At 30.8% G+C, this 22,537-nt stretch overlaps 2 protein-coding genes across 2 annotated transcripts; one reads left to right on the top strand and one right to left on the bottom strand.

Moving 5' to 3' along the window:
• The first annotated feature begins 10,446 nt into the window (after window positions 1–10,446).
• On the top strand, window positions 10,447–11,464 carry LOC102626555 (protein MKS1-like). Its single transcript, XM_006469023.4, has one exon. The coding sequence runs from the start codon at window positions 10,557–10,559 to the stop codon at window positions 11,220–11,222; it is 666 nt and encodes a 221-aa protein (XP_006469086.1). The 5' UTR covers window positions 10,447–10,556; the 3' UTR covers window positions 11,223–11,464.
• A 5,621-nt stretch (window positions 11,465–17,085) lies between these two features.
• LOC102620772 (uncharacterized) lies at window positions 17,086–18,428 on the bottom strand. Its single transcript, XM_006468646.4, has one exon. It carries the CDS (start codon window positions 18,314–18,316, stop codon window positions 17,291–17,293), a length of 1,026 nt encoding a protein of 341 aa, XP_006468709.1. The 5' UTR covers window positions 18,317–18,428; the 3' UTR covers window positions 17,086–17,290.
• Window positions 18,429–22,537: the final 4,109 nt, after the last annotated feature.

Genomic DNA, 22,537 nt, shown 5'->3' with positions numbered 1-22,537 from the left:
TCAAGCCATTAGAGCAGCCAGCCAATAGAGCCATTTGTCTAGTAAGCTTTTTTTTATGAGGATACTAGAATAATGTTGGTCAAAAACCAAAAATTCACGAGTTTGCAACAAGTCTGATTTTGGGAAAGTGACATGGGTAAGATACCTTATTTTCAGATTTGTACAGTGAAATTGCAATTCCTTTCTCTTGTCCGCATCATCATAATTGCTTGCAGGCAGCCAGGCATTAGATTTTGAAGAATGACATTTAACTCCTATCACTCCTCAAAGTCATTCAAACTCTGCACTTAAATTGATGATGCATGTAAAATGAATTGTCGATTTGACTACCATTAATTGCAGAGTCCAAATATGCCCATCAAACGGCTTGTACAAGTGATAGCTTGCAGTTGACAGCATTGAAAGCAAGACAATTTAAGAAACATTGTCTTTTATTTATTGAAACTCATCCATCTGTATTTCTTTCTTAAACTTGAAATATGCATCTCTTGCTTGAGGCTTGCACGTAGAAAGCAAAGAACTGAAATATAAAACATCATTGGCGTTAATTAATCCAGCATACGCGTAAGTAGAATCATTTTTGGATTCGTTTTAGATCAATGCAACTCCATCAAGAATTAAATATATATACACGCATCTAATTAGTTAATTGTTTATATATGCATGTGCTAGTTAAGAGCACTCTCACATAAAACCAAAACGAATAATGTCATATTGTGTGGAAGCGTAACAGTGATTCAAATTATGGGCAAATTTTGGCCTCCTCGAAGACTATGCAATGCCAACTTCAGTTCATAAAGATCCTCTTTTTTTTTTTTTTTTGGTCTCTTTTTCCCAAATGTTGAAGTTTATATATCAACTGAAACAATCATAGAAACTTCTGTGATGAACAGCTAAAGGATGAGCTGCAAGCATTAGTAGCCTTTATCTGAAAACTCCAAATATGTTTCTGGGAACTCACAATTTTGACAATTTCATCTACATCGTTGAATGTTCAAAAATATTTATATATGTTAGTTGGGTCATGTGGACCAATCTGCGCGCGGCCAATGATTCATGTACATAGTGTTAATGTATGTAGGTTTCCATCATATCTAAGCCATATATATATGTATTGTTTAATTTGGTTATCAAATTTCCGTTTTCTGACGAATGATGAAATTATTGGGCAGCAATCATAGGTAAGGGTAAGACCTCCCCCTATCCATCTGTTTTTCCAGCTCATTTGATGAGACTTATAGTTACTCAAAACCAGCTTGTGTTTGGAAGTATTTTGATAAAACATGTCTTCCAATTTTTTTTGAGTCAATAGACCCCCACATACTCTACTAGATATTTCTTCAAAAGACCCCCACATACCCTACTAGACGTAGAGGTGCATCCTTAAGACCTTAACTATTTGAAAATATGCTTTTAATAATTTCATAAGCATTTCAAAATAATCAAAGACTTCTAAAAAAAAATCAATCAAAGACTTGTTGACGAGATGCATTAACTTTATTCATATGGTAGATGTTCCCAATCATCCCATTAACAAAATGAGAAGTGCTCATTATAATTACTAATTTGGTTAAAAGTTGATTAAGTTCTCTTTTGGCCTAACTGATAGGAATCACATGTAGATGTATTCTAACATGCACGAATATATGGTTGTGATGATGCACAAATGGCAAGGATCATGACTATAATGATATGCAGAAATGACAAGAATAAAACCATTTCGTGGATCACTATGTGATACAAATATGGCAAGAATAAGAACTATTATCAAATACATATATAAAAACAATCAAAACTATTATGTCATACAAATATGTTAAGACCATTATGTGTATAAAAATTTAGAAGATGGATCCCCCATTTCAAATGTTTTATTAGTTTCCTTTTATGCCATTTTGTATAGAATATGCCTTTGAACCATTGGAAGGAATATGAGTGAATATTATTGGTTTCTTTAAATTTGTCACCACCCGTTAACTATAATTGAGGCAGCTAGTTTCTCTTGACGGATTAGGATTCAGTGCTAAGTTTTTTTTTTTTTTTTTTGCTAAGCACTGAATCAATGATCAAAACTTATTTTGAGTTTTTTTTTCTTACCTAACAATTATTAATTTAGTGCTCAGCAAAAATTCAGCTCAACACTGAATCCTTATCCTGTTTTGACTATCCAAAAAAAAAAAAAAAAAAAACGATTTCATTCAACTTCTGAAAAAAATTGATGAAGTTTGTTAGATCATTTGTAAATCGGTGCAATGCGGCATTGCTGAAGGTCATGAAGTTTTTTAATTAATTTGTTCATAAATACAAATCGGGTTTTCTACTAAGGTCATGCATAATAATTTTTTCTGCTTAATTTCTCTAAATAACAAGAAATTATTAGATAAATATTTTGGTTATAAGTTAATCCACAACTTGCACCAAGCTCATAATGCAACAATATATATATAGTGTTTAAATTGTTTGGTGCATGTGCAAATGTGCACAGGAAAGCATGGAAATTTAAGAAAAGTTTATGATTCTTGGGAGAAATGTGCATGTACCGAAAGTTGTTATAATTAACTTAAATGCTTAATTATATCTGATTACCCACGCCTTTGTGTGTGCATAAACATTGACAAAACCAACTCAAAAGCACGATAGAAAATAAAATACATTGATGCTTGAACTTGAACTCTTCAAGGAAGTACAGAAAATGCTTTTCTTTAGTGAACATTTCTTCCTCAATAAACTTTAATTGAATCACTTGATTTTGTCTCTAATATTCTTTTTGATGCTCAGTTAATAATGTGCCAATATGAAGAAAATCATTTAATACACCAAACAATTGTCTTGCCAGGTCATGCTGTGGTCATCTAATGGCTATATATAGCTTAAATCGTGCTTGTCTTTTCTAGGGAAAAAAATAACGAAAAAAAAATACACAAGAGGGAGACACCATTTTGTCAGTTGCATTCGCATGTGAAGCCATGCTTGTGAGACGTGCTGCTGGTTTTAGTGAAGCTGTCTGCCTAGGCCTGCTGCTTCCTTTAGATTTTAGAATGTATGCTTCAAGGACTAGTAATTGAACAAAACTAAATAATAAACAAGTAATAAATCTATGACAGAAAGGGAATGATAGAAAGCGGGTTAATGGGAGATCCAAGGAGTAAAAAGAGATTCAAAAGACAAAAGTATCGAGAAGAGAATTACTCTTTTTTCTGAATCATTGTACAATGCACATCCAAATATATTTATATATCAAGCCCGTGTAGCAATTAATATGAATTTATATAAAACATGACACTTGTATAACCTGATTTTGTATTACCAACCGTCCAATAGAATATTCAGAATATATATGTTACAATAATTATGATAGAGATGAACATGATGATGGGTTTGTTTACAGAAACCCAGAAGAGGGAGAGAGCCTCAGCCTCAGCCTCAGCCTCTAGTGCAAGGACTGAGAGGCAGTGAGTCAGTGCGCGTGCGGTTGCATAATTACTTGCTTTGCGCATGATCCTATATAACAGAGCCTCGCCAGAACCCTAGAAAATTAAATAATATATGTGGGTGAATTCATGTTCCAAGTCATATAGACTGCTGCGAATATGGCCATTATTAATTTACAAGCACAATGAGAATTGAGAAGAATGTGGGTATCAGATTTTTGCATGCCATGTTCATATTTATTGTTAAATAATTCTCAACTCTACCTTTGAACTATGTAGTTTTGTCTAGAGCACATCTATATATGTTGACTCTATTTGACCAGACAAATTAATGAGTTTAATAATTTATTGCCTAAATTAAACAATTATCCTTGATCATGATAATCGAAGTTTCCTTGAAAATGATGCTTTTGCACTAGGTTAGGTTCATGTCTTTTATTATTATTTTTAATTATGAAAGGTAGAAGAGTGGAAAAAATTTAAATCAATTTTTTAATCTTCTACTTCTCTTGATTGTCCAGCTCAAAAGAACAATGACAGACATTCCAAATTTCATACCAAATGAAATGATAATTCATTTATTAGTTCGTAATTTATTATAAGATTTAAGTAAAGTAACTGTATAATCTTCACCAACTAATTAGTGAATACCATATCATTTGAAATAGTTTTTTGAGATAAAAAATTTGAGATATATAGTATAGCAGAGCTTAAAATCTACTAGTTTTAGCTTTGGAGACCAAGTTAGGTTAATTTCTTAATTACTATTGTAATTAATCTTTGCTTTTGTACTAATACCATTTCCTAACTCTTCCTTTTTGGTTGGCATGTTTCCTAGTCTAGTGCTCTACATGCTAGGTGTGTTTCTCTGACTAAATTAGTTTTGGAGGTGTGCGTGGGTGGGGTTATAACAATTAGTGAAAACCTACATTGTGATATAATTATATAATCATGCATAAAAATCTAAAGGAAAATATTGAATTCATTATATGCGTAAAATATATAATCATGTGTATTTTACTTTTACTTGCTTGGTTAGTAACTATCTAAGGCAATAATCTAACGGATTACAGTGTGTATAGAGAAAATACCTAAGACTTCTACAAATAAAAAGCAAGTTACAAACTATACATGCAATTTATATAATTAACGTGAACTAAAAGATATTGGCTTTACTCGAGTATCATATGTTTAGAACTTTAATGAACCGTAAGAAAATTAAAAGAGCACCAAAATTACCGAAACGATGGCAAGCACCATGCATGGGGTTAGGTTCTATTTGGTATAATATTTCAAATAAAACTTATTAAATAAAGCTACGGTTAGTAGAGTTTTTATAAATAAAGTTTTTACTAAAAGAAAAAATTAATTGTTTGATTGTTAATGATAACTTTTATTAAAAATTATAAATTACTTTAATAGGCATGTTTTTTAAAGTCATGTTATGAAATAAGATTGTTGAGTAAGTAAAAGATATTTTAAATATTTTAACATTTTTAAAAAGCTATACAACCGCTACTCTCAAAAGCGCAAAATTTAAACTTTTCCTAGTAAAGACAAAATAAATTATTTAATCTTCAAATGTTGTACTCAAAAAATAATCAAACAACAACAAAATTTAAAAAGAGCTTATGAAATTAAATAGATACTTATTACTATTAGATATGTTGTTGGAACACTTGGGTTATTAAGAAATTAGGCCCTTAACACGGTGTCATTTTTGCATGAGCACACTATGATTTTAACTTGGGAATTACAATCTTGTAAGTATGGATATCTATTTCATATTCAAATTCAAAAAAGTTCCATCCAAATTCTAACTGACCATCAGACTTCTAGAATTTATAGGATAGAAATGAACAACAAGGATGAGGGAAGAATAGTAGTGATGTCATCCATATTCAATGCCACAAATTTGTCATCCCCATTTAGGTTTAGTCTAGAGCACAAAGCCACAAGAGCTATCACACCCACATCTTCATGGGCCGGAGTCTTAACTACCTACGAATTAACTATGGGCCTCTCTTGGCCGACGAGTTAACATTTCCACACAGAGTTGAGTCCCTAAATGAATTCAATGCGGCACAAGCCTGGCCTAATTCCTCTCCCTGAGGTTTTGGGTGTCGGCCCATCCTTGCTTAACACAAATTCTTTTGATTTTTGCAGATGATAATGAGAGATCTAGTCGCATCGAACGAAATTGAACAAGAGAATACGAGGAGACCGAAGAGTTTTAGGAGTGATCAATTCATAGATTCAATTGAAAGTATTTATATAGACTGTTATTATTGATCAAAGTAACGTGCAAATGTAGAATCTTGACCTAATAGCTGATGACGTTTTTAAACCTTATCTAAATGGTAATTAAAAAAAAAAAATTGTCACTAGTACACACGAAACCTTTTCTTGTTCAAAGCACTCATCTTTTTTTAAAAAAATAAATAAATAAATAAAATTAAACGAAGTCACAATACGACGCAAACTTTTGTTTTTGCTACAGCTTGTAGATAATACACTATTCTAATTAAGTATGAAAAAGCTTGATTATGATTATGGTCTAATTTATTGCTGACAATTTGACATATTGGAACCCCGGTGCCTCGTGAGGCTTGAAAGAAATTTCTGTAATTTTTCTTTTTCTAGTTTAATTTTATTTTTGGACCCGAGAAGTTTGGGTATTTGAAGATAAACAAACAACATCTTTATTTCATCTTTTTTGGTGTCAATATCACAAAATGGGCTTTCAGCGTTTAAAATTTGTCATGAAGAAAGAAAATTAGTTGTAATTAAGGGTGTGTTAGGTGACGATTTTTGCTAGGTGTTTTTTTTTGTTTTCCAAGAATAAAAAATACAAAATATATTTGGTTAAGCCGTTTTTTAATAATTGGTAAAAAAAAATTAGAGAATAAAATATTTTTGTTTTTAAACTTTTATTAAAAAAAAAAAAAAAAAAAAACTCAATGCTAAATTCGCGTTCTTGACTATTTGGAGAAGGACTGGAAAAGGTAAGGCAAAAAGGGGTATTGACTCACTATTGTTATTGTTGTTTCAATTATTACTTTATTAATTCTTTATTTAATTTTCCCTTCAATTTTTCACTTCTTCTACACGTTATCTTTTTCTTCTTTAGTAACCACTCAACAACCCTTTTCTCTTCTTAACAAGATTCAGGTACTTTTTTTTTTTTTTTATAATTCTGTTTATTGTTCTTTAAATTTTGTATGATTTTCTATTATATCAAATATAAGATGAAGATCCCTCTTTTTAAAAAATAATAATAATAATAATAACTTTTTCCTAGTAAGAATGAATAATGGTGCTTTATTTTAAGTTAATTCTAGATTTATTATTTTATTGTTCATTTTATATTAATTTCTTAAACTTAAAAAATTATGAAAGGATTTTTAAAAAAAATATTTATTGCTATATGAAATTTGATCTCATTTTGATTAAAATTATAATACTAAAAAATAAAATGTATAAATAAATTGAACAAAATTATTTTATAAACATAAACAAACAACATCTTTATTTATCTTTTTTGGTATCAATATCACAAAATGGTTTTTCAGCATTTACAATTTGTCATGAAGAATGAAAATTAGTTGTAATTAAGTAAAGCTACAATTTGATACTTATTAAAAGCTCAACTCGATTGATAATTTGGATCATTACAGGCTCTAAATCAAACAGTTAATGGGATTCCATATGTCCTTTCCCCTTATATTAATTGACAAACATTCAACAATTAGGCTCTTGCTAAGTTATAACACCTAACTTACATCAACTACAAGAAGCCTTTTTTTTTTTTTTTTAATCTCAATTTTTGTCAGCCAAACAATTAAAGGGTCGTGAGAAACTACTTGTAGTTCGTGTAAGTTACATATCTTAAAATTTAATTGCCACCCAAAAATTAATTAGATGAAGTTAAATATTTCTAATTAGTACCACAGACTTTTGTATATCGCTTTGCTTAATAATAAATTAATTAAGTGCCACATACTGTCGTATATTAACTAAGTACCACTAACTAGTGTCACATACTGTTGTATATCAAACCTTGCTTTGCTTAATAATAAATTAATTAAGTATCCTTTTGTTTGGGGCAAGAATTTCACCAAGTCACATGTTATAAGGATGGGCTCTTTCTCGATTGAAATATTATTGGCTTGATTGAAAATTCGAGTTTAGAGATCTGCGTTTCTCTTGATTCTGTTGTGTGATCTGGAGAATAAGGTCCAAAAGTATATTAATATATTGCCATGGCTTAAATAAGCTCTTGTTGCAACTTTGATTACTCAACTAAAGGTGGATGCCAAAATGAATTGTGAAGCTTGCTATTTATGGGCTTCATTTTTTCATTACCATTTATTCGTCATTTAAATTTCATTCGTGCTTAGTCATTTTCGTTGTCAATTTCATAAACATTGTATTAATTGTTTACCATACTTATTGACTTTCATCTTTGCATTGATTTACATGTATATTTGCATCAAATTTCACGCATGCTTAGCCGCTTTTGTTAATAATATTACAAGTATTATATTAATTGTTAACCATACTTATTGACTTTTAGCATAATTTACTGCTTTAGACTAGACTTATTATTCTTGAATAATGGCTCTCCACTAACTCATTTAAAAAGGTATTTCCTTATGGGCTAAGGTCCCTCAAATGGGTTAAGCCAAGAATTCAATACAAATTAAATCTCATTTTAGTGTACCCGTACCTTTCAAACCATAGCCCTTAGTGATTGCCCAAGCATAATAGCTTGGATGTATTATAAAATACGTACCTCATGGGTTAGATTAGACCTTTGGACGTATCATCAATTTTTGATAGTAACACCAACTTTATTTGAAGAGTTGAACTATTGACACCCCTTCATTAATCTTATAAAATCCATATTTTATTGAAATTACACTTTAAGACAAATACAAATAAAATTAATCACACTTATATTTTCTCTCTTTAATCATATTTAAAAAAATAATAATTTATTTTGCTAGCACATGTATGATTTTTTATTTTATTTTTTATCTTCTGCCCCATCTCTCTTCTCTTTTTCATTATAGACGAACAATTGTTCATGGTGATGAAACTCCCAATCCCACAGCCGGATTCATAGATTGACTGAAGAAGAACATATGTGTGTATCTGCATTTGGACTTCTGGGAAATGTTTCGATTGGTAATGCCCGCAAGCAATTTGTATAATAATTTATGTCCGTTTTATAGGTACATATCTGTTTCCTCGATTTTTTTTTTTTTTTTAAATGTTATCATAGGTACACATGTATTTATTCATTATTTATATGACCGATAAATAGAAACAAAATTACAAACGGAAAACATGTATATATTATGGGAAAAGAAAAAAAAAAGGGTATTTTCGATATTATGCGGGTATAATTAGAAAAGGAGTTTGAAGAGAATATCGAACGGTGCCGACAGTTGAAACTCTTATTCGATTAAACAATGAGGATAAAACTATTTCCGTTCCGGCCCATGGATTATTATTTTCTACGAAATAATGCACTTCAAATTTGACCAGACAAAGCCACCAGCCCTGGAAGGTCATTACATAATAATTAATTATGGTAAACAATTAATAGTCAAAATTTATAAAACGAATAATCACCAAGTAGTAATGAAGAGCTTGAAGAATAATACGACGCCCGTATGTATATTCATATTATAAAGTCATTAACGTATATATTGAGTTTTATAAGATTGATGATGGGAACATGAGGTGACAAATGAACCAATGTGTGTATAGATTATTCGGTTTCCTCGCCGTGGTGTCAACTCCGGCGGCGTTGGGTTGCCTTAATTAATAATATTATTATTTATTCTACATATGCAGTGTATGTGTGTCTCTATCTCTTTCATTTCATTTCATTTGTTTGACATTTCCTTGAATTTCAACACTCTTCCAAAAGTCAAGATTGACCGTAGGCCAGCCTGTTAAAAAAGAGTTCTTATCTCTTGCTGGGTGAGCTTCGAATAAGCTTCAGTCTACATTTAGTAGAATTTTATTTTATTAGGTTTTAGTCCCCCGAAAGTTTTGAGTTTTGAAAATTCACAACAAAATTTTTCTTTATCCATTATGTCGTCGTCGCAGTCTCAAAAAACTTTTCAATGTATTGTTCATTTTTTTTCTTTTTTCTTTTTTTTTTTCTTTTACTGTTTTTGTACTCAAAACTGCTAAAAAATAAATAAATAAATAAAAATAATTCAAGATTTCTATTTTGAGTTTTATCTCAAGGGAGTGCTTGGAAATATCCCGTAGGAGGTATTTTCAATTCAAATTAACTGCTAATAATTCTCGTATCAAAGCATTGATGAATATTTCAATAAAACAGATAAAATATTTTATCAGGCGAGGAGCCTCTCTTGAAACTCATGCAAAAAGAAATATCACGTTTTTTTTTTCCCTCTGTAAAACACAGTCAATGTTTTGTACATAAACATTGCCATATATATGCATGATGTATGCACCGCTAAGTATTGAATATTGATTCTATTAATAAAAGAACCTACCTAGATTTAGCTTTTATTAGATATATATATGATCATAATTAAACGCCGACTATTTATAGGTCAATATAAACCTAAGTTAATCAAATTAAGGTATTAGAAGTTAACAACAACTATACACACACAAGTGGCCCAACTTGTTTGACAACTAAGGCTTGACAACTAAGTTATATGTGACACGTAATTATAGGAATTAACGAAAGTTAAATTAGGATAAAGTATATATGATTTAAAAAAAACAAAAAAAAAGGGGGGGGGGGGGGGGGGGGGGGGGGGGGGGGGAACAACAACTAAACGAGAAGCCGCCAAAAATGGCCCAATGAAAATAAGGTTTGCTAGCCAGACATGGGATTGTCAATGTCAAAATACACAGCAAATAGCTTACTATTCTTCAAGGCTTAATTAATTAGTTCCTTTTTTTCTTTTTGTATTATTGTTTGTCAACGGTCAGAATCGCTGGCTCTTCACATAAATATAGCATCCATCCCAGCTAACTTTCAATTTCAATTATCCCCTTTTTAGAGATTACAAACAAACTTAGCCTTTTTCATATATCTTCAGAGTACGTCAGATTCATTTGAACAACATGAGCCCTCCGAAGTTCCATGATGATGATTTTGACCACCAACGTTCGGTGAGGAATGTGAGAGAGATCAACGGCCCTCGCCCATCTCCATTGAAGATCAACAAAGATTCACACGTCATTCACAAGCTACCTTCTTCATCTTCAAACTCATTATTATTGGTTCATAATAATAAGCAGGAGCAGGAGCAGGACCAACAAAGGCGACCGGTTATCATATATGCTCATTCACCCAAGGTTATTCATACACAGCCTAGGGATTTCATGGCTTTGGTGCAAAAACTCACAGGAAGTGATGGTAATCACGAAGCTGCACCAAGAACGCAAAAAGCTCAGGCTGTAGTGCTGAAGAAGCCGAAGCAGATGCCTCGTCTCGATCATGATCATCATGAGGAGGATTCAGATCACGATCAGAAGCTCGGTGGCGGTACTGGCGATTGTGGAGGGGCTGATTCATCAATATCCACTTCTCCTATTTTGAAGGCTCCAACGAATCCATTTTTGGCCGATGTGCCACTCTTTACGCCAACGGCATCAACTGATTTCTTCTGCTCGCCGAAGCCCATGTTCAGGTTTCCAGAGTCCATGTATGCTTCTCCAATTAATTCGGCAAATAATCCAATCTCACCGTCCCTTTTCGAGTTCATCAAAGGACTTCCTGAGTGCTGACAATGAAATTCAATTAAGTGGGTTCTTTGTTTTTTCTTAATTAATCTTGTTCATAGCTAGCTAGGTATAGGTTCAATATATATATGTTTCCTTGTTTTGTTAATCTTTCTTCATCGTCTTTTTTTAGCGTCTAATTTCAGTATTTGCTACAAGGGGAGATCCAAAAGCGTAAGTCATGATTTTATGTGAATTAATTATGTACTAGTTCAATTCAGAACAATGAATTCATTCTTTAATTTGTCCATCCAATGGCGGTCAATAGATTATTTTGTTCTTGAATAGTGCTTATTTGATCTTTTTATTTACGTCTCGATATAAAATCTGTGTGTTTAACACTCTTAACTATCATTGTAATGATCTTTTCTTCTTTCTTATGGCCGCTATGATTCATTCTTGAAAATGTATAGACTACAGATCCGCTTTCACTTCGAAGTTACGCCCAAAAAAATTTTTGAACATAGTTGCAGTCAATGCCGAACTCTGGTCGTTATTTATGACATTATCAATTTCTTATGTATAATATCAACGTCATGTCCCTCGAGAGTAAACTCTATTTAATAAAATTTTGTGTGTAATACAAAATAACAATACGTTGTATTATATTTTTAGGGGCGCTATAGTTCACAGGCAAATAAGCAGGCCTTGATGGATGGGATTAGGGGGGAAAAGAGAGAGAGAGCGAGGGGGGGAAAGATTAACTTTATCAACACTCTTAACTTCTTCAAATATAAAAGATTGAATCATTCGAGTTCGGCCGCAATTAAATAAATCTTTTGAATCTTCGAGAGAAATGACTCGGAATCGGGTTGAACCACGAGTTCGACCCAAATTCGAATCCATCCATATTTCATAGTGGGTAAATGTGAAATTCTTCTATAATAATGCAGCTGTGCAAAAGTCAAGCACAGCTGTTCTGCGAGATACATGAACAAAGCATACGTACCCGTATTCAAATTCACCTGCTTCATAATTTTACTTGGTCAAAAGAGACGGCAAAGCCAATATGGGTCATAACCTCCACTTAAATGGACCGTGGGCCTGAACCAAAATTAAAGTTCATACAAAATTACTGGGCCCGAAATCATGTGTCTGTACTCGGTCCACCAGGAAATTGAGTCCAGCGGTATCAGAACCATCAAGTCTCCAGCCATGTGCTCTTCATATATTTTTTTTTTGTATTTTCTACCAAAAGTTTTTGGCAAAATAAAGGAGTGTCTTTTCTTGAAAGTAGTATTTGTTGATTTGGATGGAACATTAAACTTTTTATTCACTTTATTCAACCTCTTCAAATATCATTATCAATCAATCTTCACTTTTATTCTTTGGACTTAATCTTTTTTTTTTTTCCCTTTTTAAGATAATCAATTAGGTTTGGTTTACTTTTTGAAAATATTAATAACTTGATAGGATGCAAAGTTGCAACGATGCTGCTTCGCCAATATGGATGGCTCTTATATCAAATTCAGAGGGTATGGCATCGAATGTAATAAATGGCTTTGGCTTCCTGTGCAGACTTTCGTCTCATTGGTTTTAGGTTGAAACGACGAATCTTATCCTAACTAGTGGTATCCAAGTTAAGACTAGTCAATTTTTAAAAACATTCGGAAGAACAATATCTAATTAATATTGAAAAGGCCTCTCTTACTCAAATTGATTTGTTGTTGTTTTTTTTTTTTAATCTAGTCTTAGAACAATTTAATTCAGTATACATCAATATTAGCGGAGTTCGAACTTCACATCACAAATTTTAAGAACTCAATTAATTGAGCCCAAAAATAAATTTTCAATTGAAATAATAAAATGTACACAATCCTAGAGAGGCACTATCAAATTCTCTAATAGTTTTATCTCATAACACTAATGTTGAGTTTAATTGTCAGTAATCAGAATAAGATGGAATTGAAATAAGGAATGAGAATTAGGCTCCGTTTGGTACAGCTTATTAAATAGAGCTTATAACAATAGAGCTTTTGGACAAAAAACTATTGGGTGTTTGTTTGTCAATTAAAAAAATACTTTTGAACTATTAAATTGTTTGGTTGTGTAAAATTAAAAATACTTTTGTGTAATTAAATTACCAAAAAAGATATGTATTTATAATTATATAACATGTAACAAAATGCATCCAAGCTATCAATTAATAAGAAAAAATCAGTTCAATCATTTCTTTAATTTTCAAAATAAAAAATTGCATAATTGATATATTCTCCTAAACAATTAATACTATCCAAATTAAAATGATGATCAATAATATAACTGAAATGTTAACGGAACATGAGAAATGTCGAATTACCTGGCATCCTTCTCACCAAAAATGTTGGCTATGACTATGATTGGTCTCTCAAATGTTGGTTATGTATTAGGGATTGCAAAATTAAAGTGCTGGTTATTTAAAAAAAAATAGATATAAAGTGAAGTGGCGGCATCAATATGTTTATATGGCGGCAACAATTTTCGTTGGGTATGTTTTATACAAAGAGTATTATGTAATTAATGAAATATGTTAAGGATATTTTTGATATTATATATGTTTTGGAAAAGCTCTCTAACCTCTACTCCCAAAATCTTAAATTTTGGGCTTTTGCTAGTAGAAATAAATTAGCTTATTTAAGCTAAAAAAACTCTACTAAAAAAATAACCAAACACCATAAAATTTTAAAAAGTACTTATGGGATTAAATAAGCATTTGTGACTCTTAAATAAGCCATACCAAATAGGCACTTAGTGCCTGTTTGGTATGGCTTATTTAAGAGCCATAAGTGCTTATTTAATCGCATAAGCACTTTTTAAAAAATTTTATGGTGTTTGGTTATTTTTTTAGTAGAGTTTTTTTAGCTTAAATAAGCTAATTTACCTCTACTAGCAAAAGCCCAAAATTTGAGCTTTTGGGAGTAGAGGTTAAAGAGCTTATCTAAAAAATATATAATAAAAAAAAATCATACAGTTTAATGATTCAAAAGTGTTTTTTTTATTGACAACCAAACACCCAATGACTTTTTGTCCAAAAACTCTATTGGTATAAGCTCTACTGCTATAAGCTCTATTGTTATAAGCTCTATTTAATAAGTTGTACCAAACGGAGCCTTAGAATAAATAGTTTATTTGACCTATAAGAATTAGAATCAGAATGGGTTGGAATCCCTTGATTTGTTTATTTTACGTTGGAATCGGAATTGGAATCGGAATGAGTTAGATTGTAACAAATTACTAAAAAGTACTTAATGAATTATTGTTATAATTATTATTTTATATTTTAATTATAGTGATTATTTATTCAAAATTATTATTATTATTAATTATTGTCAATAATATATTAATATATTAATTAATTGTAAAATTTTTAATTAATTAATATAATATAATAATTAATTATAATATAATATTAATTATTATTATAAAATATATTAATTATTGTGATTATTTATTTAAAACAATAATTATTATTAATTACTGTTAATAATATATTAATTAATTTATAATTATAATAATATATTAATTAATTATAAATAAGGACAATATAGGTATTCTTAATTTTGGAGGAGAGCAAAATAGTCAATCCTGATAATAGGAGATTCATTTCCACCTCTTCCCTTGGGAATAAGTCTCCAATTCCTTATTCTCAAATAGTTGTGAGTCCCACGATTCTGATTCCGGTTCATGACTCTATTTTACGAAATAAACGTTGTCAATAATTCTGATTCTAGATTCAGATTTCGTAATCTGGAAAATAAACGCAATATAAATATATTCCTTGCAAGTGGTATAAGGCCAATATTGAATCAATCCTGTGAGAAATGGTATCAAAAGTTGATTTCAACAACTTGCGGACATTTTGTTATAGATGTAAAGAATACTACATTTTTCAAATGATGCTGCAAAGCACAAGCAACTAAATATATATCCTCTTCCTTTCGACAATGGACTTTCACAACTCATCAAAAGCTTATTTCTTTTTCAAGAATAGATCATTGAAAAGAATAATTTCAGTGCTGGTGGGAATGTTTGATGGATTGCTGCCAATCATTCGATTAAAATTAAATAAATTAATTTCCCCTTTTATATGGGTCATCATATATACCTTAACTTTTATTTTCCTCAACCTGTCATTAGGTACAACTGCACAATTATTTCTCTTAAGTAAAAGTTTGCTTGTGAACTTATTAATTTTATAACTTAATAATAATTTCCAAGGAATTGCACTGATTCTTTAGCTTCAGCAACAAATCAAATATATTAATTGATAAAAGTATTTCATATTCTGTTTTATCATAAAATTTCTTGCCAACTATGCTATCTTTCTTCCTTCTCTCGTGCATTAAAAATAATATGTCATCTGTTGCAGAAGAATTGTCGCCATCACTAGCTAGCTAGCTAGCTTTCATAATCAAAATGGGTTATTAGTTTTAAGGAAAGAGTAATGATATATTTGAATAAAAGATTGGTCATTTGCGTCTTAATAATACCCGTTAATGCTACTTTGATAAAATTTAGTTTACAAAATTTTGACAAATATACGAGAAGATGAAATTGCCTTTTTCAGTTTATTTGTAATTGTGAATGTTAATAAATTGAATTTGTGTTTCACTTTTTTCATCCAAGTGCCGAAATTAAAAAAAAAAAAATACATATGATGTTAACTAATCAATTTGCAGTGACACAACTGAAGATTTGGTCTTGCTCCAGAATTTATCAAAATTTGTCAACTATGGTTAAAATTTATGCATGATTTAAAAATGCATGAAATTTTCATGTAACGTTTGTCAATTAGCAATCTTTAGGTAAGGTGCTGTGAATTGTGATCGACCTTGTCGATTTCTATCATTTCAGTTCAGTTGAAGGTAGCTAGCTATCAAATAAACAAATATTTAACTGAAAATTATTGGGAAAAGACAAAAGTAATTTACCTAAAAGTTGAAATTTGAAAGAAATGGCTGAAAAAGTTAGTGTCGCCCGTAATCCTTCCAGTATGAAAGAGTTAGTGACAAATACTGAAAATTTATAACAAAAATTCAATCCAAGAATAACCTCACTTAATACCGAAGTGAGATTTATTTTACTTTTAATGCGGAGAGTTAAATAAAATCTTAATAGAAAGAGAATTGTTGAAACTCGAATTCATGCGTCTCAATCGTCCCAATGGACTACGAACCCATTCGCATATGAAGTCGTATTTAAGGTTAGGCTATGTTGGAGTTCATCTACGGTGAAGCACGAATCTCAACCACACACGCAATGTAATAAATAGTAAAAAGCTCATTATAACTCATTATTTATTATTTATCACTTTACGTATGTGGCTGAGATTCGTATTTCACCATAAATAAACTCCAACATAGCCGAACCCCGTATTTAATTGTTAGTTAGCAGTCTTCATTTCTTTGCCTAAAAACGTAGAAAGAAACTTTGGTCTGCTACCGTCAATAAATTCAGCTTTCTTGGCTTTTAACTTTCGAATTTGGTTAATCTCCTATTTCAAACCTATCTGAAGTGTCTGTTTCAACGTGTGAAATGTATGTTTTAATCAATCAATTGTAACATCAAATGATTCAATTTCCACTTCTTAGACTTTTTTAAATTTGAACACGTATTTTGCGGTAAAGTGAATTGAACGTGTTGCTAAAATATGAAGACAATCTCACTTACAACTAACAAAAATAATACAATAGTGAGTAACATGCAAGTGGGCCATGTGAAGTCAATATTATTAATTGTAAGTTATATTAAATATAATTTAGGGCAAATATAAATTAGTAAAAAATTAGTATTTTCAAATCCATAAATTTTAAATTCAAATAACATAATATTTGTCGCACATCACATGCATATTGTTGTTTCTAAAATACTTACGATCAATATGGCTAGCTAGATAATAATATGAAATCCCATTTATCAATATGTTCTTTTTTGAACCCCATATTTTCTATATATTTAGAACCCCAAAATAAATTGAAGAAATCTACCCCGGATCATTGGGTGGTTCTTGGTCGTTGGCAGCAAATATAAATTGAAAACAAATACAGCATAAATTATTTACAAATTATTTTGTTTTCCATATTAATAAATATTTCCTAATTTGAGTTGTCCAAGCAGTCCTCCGTCACAATAACAGCGTCAGCATCCCACCACGTGTCCACGTCAGCCTCGGTCGGGTCATCTAACGGCGAGTTAACCTTGCGCATGTCACCAACCGTTAACGCGTTACTGACGCTATCCCTGACGAGAACTTTCTCAATTCCTCCGGCCTTGATCCCAACGATATTCCCGAGTTTCGGCCGCCATTCGGCCAGCATCGCCGGCAATCTCGAACCGATACGCGTGTCCCACCCACCTAACGCAACTCTGCCGCTGCCACTCGTGGCGGCGGAGACGATCACCGCCGGGGACGACGATGCAGAAACAAACGCCGGACTCTCGTCTTTCCTGCCGAAAATGGAGGCGATTTTTCGGAATTCTCGTTCATAATTCATGTCGTAAATCGTAAACTCGTTTTCCGAATAATCTTCCAAGTTTAAGCCTAATCCTAACCCGAGATTATCCCAAAGCTTAACAACGTTTTTGCCACTAGTCATCATCAACTCCGACCAAGAGAATAGATCTCCGATATTCCTACGACGTCGTCTAAGTCCCAAATTACGGTTTTTCCATTGTTCGTCGTCGTCGCACACGTCTCCAGAACCTCTCACGCGAAAATCTTCGTCAACATGTCGTTGCCAGTTCCGAGAAGTATAAAACGGCGTCGTTCCTGACTCCTCCTCTTCCTCCTCTTCTTCTTCATCGCCATCACCATCTCGTTCTTGTTCGTCTTCGTCGTCCGAAGAAATAGAATCTGTCTCGCAATCGTCGTCATCGAGAAGCTGATGATGTTGTGATGAGGACAGAGAAGGGTGTTTCTGTAATTTAACAATCAAAGCCTTGACTCTATTGATTATAGTTGTGAACGAAGCAATTAGGGCAAGTATTAAAGCGCCCCACTTCCATAAATTGTAAGTTTGGTAAAACTTGCCAATCCCAGAAACTGCAGAAACTTGGGATACTAATGAAGGGTTTATGTTTGTTTCGAAATCAATTATTCTATTGACTACTAGAATCTCCATATGGCTATGAAGCAACACAAGGGAACACAAAAAAGCTAGACTTTTTCAATGAAAAATGGAAACAGAGGAGAGAAATTTTGAGTTGCAGAGGGGAGAGGCTTGCAATGATGTGTGAGTCACGTTTATAAAGGCAACAAGGGTGGAGGTTGAAGATAATAAAATAATGGGATTTTAAGTTAATAACATCTAGATCACTGAGCTTTTAAATATTTACAAATTACTATATAGTTTCTATTTTTTAGTAGAAAAGTCCTGACTACTGTTACTCCATTATTTTACTTTTGTGTTTTCTTAACAATGAAATCATCTATAATTGGATTATATTTGTAATTATTGATTCATCTTTAAAATGCAACTAACTAAATATTTCTTAAACATCAACTTTACTTATTTATTTATTTATTTCACAGCTAATATATATCATAATTACAACTAATATTTTTTGCCTTAACAGTTAATGTATTTATCTTATAAAAATTGTGGGTTAAGAATTTATAACATTTTCATATTTAATATATCTTTATAATGAGTTCTTTTCTAGTGTAGATGTCTTTACCTTTTTTAAATGTAGATTCGACTTAACACTATATGATGTTATAATAATTTTATCATCATTTCTATACCAACATATATAGTTAAATCTCTCTATGGTTATAATATTAATACGAGGAGATTATAATTTAGTAGATGTGTGGTTACAAAATATTATTATTTTGATTTAATTATCCTTGATGCAAATGATATGGAGGTAAAGTGCGCACTAAAATAATTAATGCCAAATTTAATATATATATGTTGATAAAAAGATGGACATAATTTCAAAAAGTTAGTACACGTATTTTTATGTACGGTATGAATATGCAAGTTATCTTAAAAGTTTAAATGTATGCATTGTCTTTAATATTTTTTCTCAGTATAAACTTATAAATACTATATAATTAATAAATTGGTAACAACTTCAAAAAAATAAATCACATCTCAAACAACTTAAAAAAATATTTTAATCAATTTTAAACCTTTAATGTATAATAACATGTACCTCTCTACAATATACAAATGATTATTACTATATAGAGACAAGTTTCTTAAGAAGATATCTAGAAAAATTATAATTTATCAAAATATAGAGTTTATTTTTATTTATAACTAGTTTAAATTAAGAACAAAATTTATTATAAGTGTATAAAGGTTATTCTTACCTAAATAATCACTATAGAAATATTTTATTACCGTGTTAAGTCAGATCCATATTTTTTAAAAAGTATAGACATCCGTACCTTAAAATAATTATCTCTATAATTTTATTTTATGCCCCAGTAAAATAAATGCAATGCTAGTAAATATTTAATAAGGCCGTGAATAGAAATTAGGAAAGATCAAAATAGCAGGAGCCTCTTAAGCGAATTGCATATTAAATCCTTATTTGTGTTTATGGAAAAATCAGGGACCTAGATGTAATTATTTAGTAAAATAGGATTTAATGTTCATCCAATTATGTGGCAGAATAATACTGGGTATATGGTGAAGATCCGCGCCACGTCAGAAAAGGTGGGCAGACCTTTTTGGACAAAGAATAAAGATAGAGACGGCTGAGTCATACGAATAAGATGCGAACAGTGTACAGTTGTATTTTTGTATTTTAAAAAATGTTTTAATCAATAAACTGGGGTCACTGATGAGTCATATGATCAGACGGAGTTAAATTATCATGATCCTCTAATTTCATTTGATGTTTCGTGGCGGTTAAATGCACTATATTATTGACACGTGGGGACAGCTTATGGCTTTGTTTGTGGAGGGAGGGAAAATATTTGTAGTGTTTGGGTTTCTACTTTCTAGAGCCTTGGGCTTTTACAGCTTACTGATTACGTATTATTTGATTTTTGTGGGTTTTTGGGATTTTGGTGATCTTATATATTAGTGGCTGGTGGTCCCTATTTTCCACCACCGTCCGAATTGTGATCAAAATCAAGCGACACGAGGATCATGAGGTTTTGTACGCTTCCACCAATCCAGTGGTCCAAGTTAAGAAAAAATTACACGGTTAGGTAAGAGTGCTTTGTGCTGGTCCATTTTGGTAAAGAGTCTTTGATAATGATACTCCTTATTCATCCATTGTCATATATATTATTATGATTGGTTGACAAAATATACTTCCAAATGAATAGTTTTTTTTAGCAATCAAAAATTTTTCTCATATTGATTTTATTATAAGAAAAAAACCTTCAATTGTTTTAGTTTTTTTTTTTTCTGTCAGTGAATATTAAATTCAGATAATTAAAATAAATTTATATGTAGGTTCAATTAGACATAGTGAATTGCCGAGCAATGCAATGCAACTTACTTTATGGAGCACAATTATGAACTCATAATGCTTGTGAAATGAATTTCAGGTTGTAAATTAATAAGATTTAATATGTCACAAGACAATATCATTACTCATAATTTTACAATACGTAAAGTTAAAAAATATTAGCGTCTTTTCTTTGATTTAAAATATGGGAAGTATCCATTAATAAGCTTGATAAATGTTTAGTCCTGGATTGAAGTCGTGCCACATCCACGCAGGTCAAATATTTGAATGTGTTCTTATTGACAAGTAAAATTTTCAAATGAACCCTAATCTTGTCTTAGTCTAAAAACTGCAATCTTGCCAGATGTACATAATCGTTTCCCCCCGATTTTGAATAGATTAAACTATCGTTTATATCTTTTGGCAGAACTCTTACAAGAAAAATTAATTCAATTAACTTCTGGAGGGCACGATTCTTCTGGGAAATTGGCTTTTTTTCAACTTATATTTTGTTGACAAAAATTATCTTGTTTGAATGGTCTCCCATTTGATGAACAAATTTTTATGGCTGATATTGATGTTGTTTCTCCGCTGTTTAACAGATTATTGAATTATTTGACTATAACATTAAATTTTGTAAGAAAAATTTTCAAACCTAGGTTGTACGTACTAACTTTAATCCCGTATCTTTTTAAGTATTGAAAATTATTATGAGTAAATATCTAGTCATTGTGATGGTTAAATTAAATAATAATAATAAAAATAATGTACGCATACATAAATGATTTTACTTTAATTATCGTGTCACCAAATGAAAATTGACTTTGATCCTGTTTGATATTGAGGTGCTGTAATTCTTAAGTTACAGCTGCTATGGAAAAAAAAATATCATTATGAAACAAAAATTAATAATATGTAGTAAATATAAATTTTACATAATAATATTGATAAAATTATTAAAGATATAATAAATTTTTTATTATATAAGTAAAAAATCATATCAACATAGCTTTCAAGCTACAATAGTTATTGTTTATCAAATACTTTAGCACTGTAGCTTTTAAACTACAGCTGCCTAACCTCAGTCTCAAACACATCTTTTGTCATATCTTAAAACATATTAAATTTGCCGAAAACTTCTTAGATCATGTTTGATATTGAAATGTTGTAATTACAACTATTGTGAAAAAAATAAGCGTAAAATAAAAGTTGATAATGTGGGGTAAAAATGACTTTTTACATAAAATATAATAGATTTTTCTTTACAACTACCTAACTTAGGTTACATGAATATAATTAAACAAAAAAAATTAAATTAACATGAGAGTATTGATTTTATTACTAATTAGCACACTGGAAAAAATTAAAAATCAATAGTGACAACTTAAAATTAATAGTGACAATTTTTTGTTTTAGCTTTTATAAGTTTAATCGTTTCAATTACATATTCTGCCAGTGTCTTCATCGTTTGCGAATAATACACAATGATTTTTGCTTCTTCAACGTTAAAATGATCACTAAAATATGATTTCTTCACTTTGGTTGTCAATTATCTATGCAAATTAATCAGTGTCATTATCGACTTATTTATTTAGAAGAGCGGGTGATAAATATATTTAATAATGTGAACAAGAAGTTGATTAACTTTTATGATCATTTGGAAGGTCGGTGTGTCATCACTCGTCAGGCACATTGCATCGATCCACCAGCATGAACCGACCGGATTATGCCCAAAAGTTCAAATATCAATAAAAAAAAACAATTAATTAAAGGTCCTTTTACATATGTTTTTGTTTTCGTATTAGGTAGGAGGTTATTATATTATATTATGTAATTAATTTATTATTACTCAACACTAGGTTTAATAATTTAAAACCAGGGATCCTATCAAAGCTCAATGAAGGCAATTATATATTATAATATTTATG

The sequence above is a fragment of the Citrus sinensis genome, chromosome 2, assembly GCF_022201045.2.
Source record: "Citrus sinensis cultivar Valencia sweet orange chromosome 2, DVS_A1.0, whole genome shotgun sequence".
In the NCBI taxonomy this organism is placed as follows: domain Eukaryota; kingdom Viridiplantae; phylum Streptophyta; class Magnoliopsida; order Sapindales; family Rutaceae; genus Citrus; species Citrus sinensis.
Note: the sequence above shows the minus strand (reverse complement) of the source record. Positions and strands in the feature narration are given on the sequence as shown.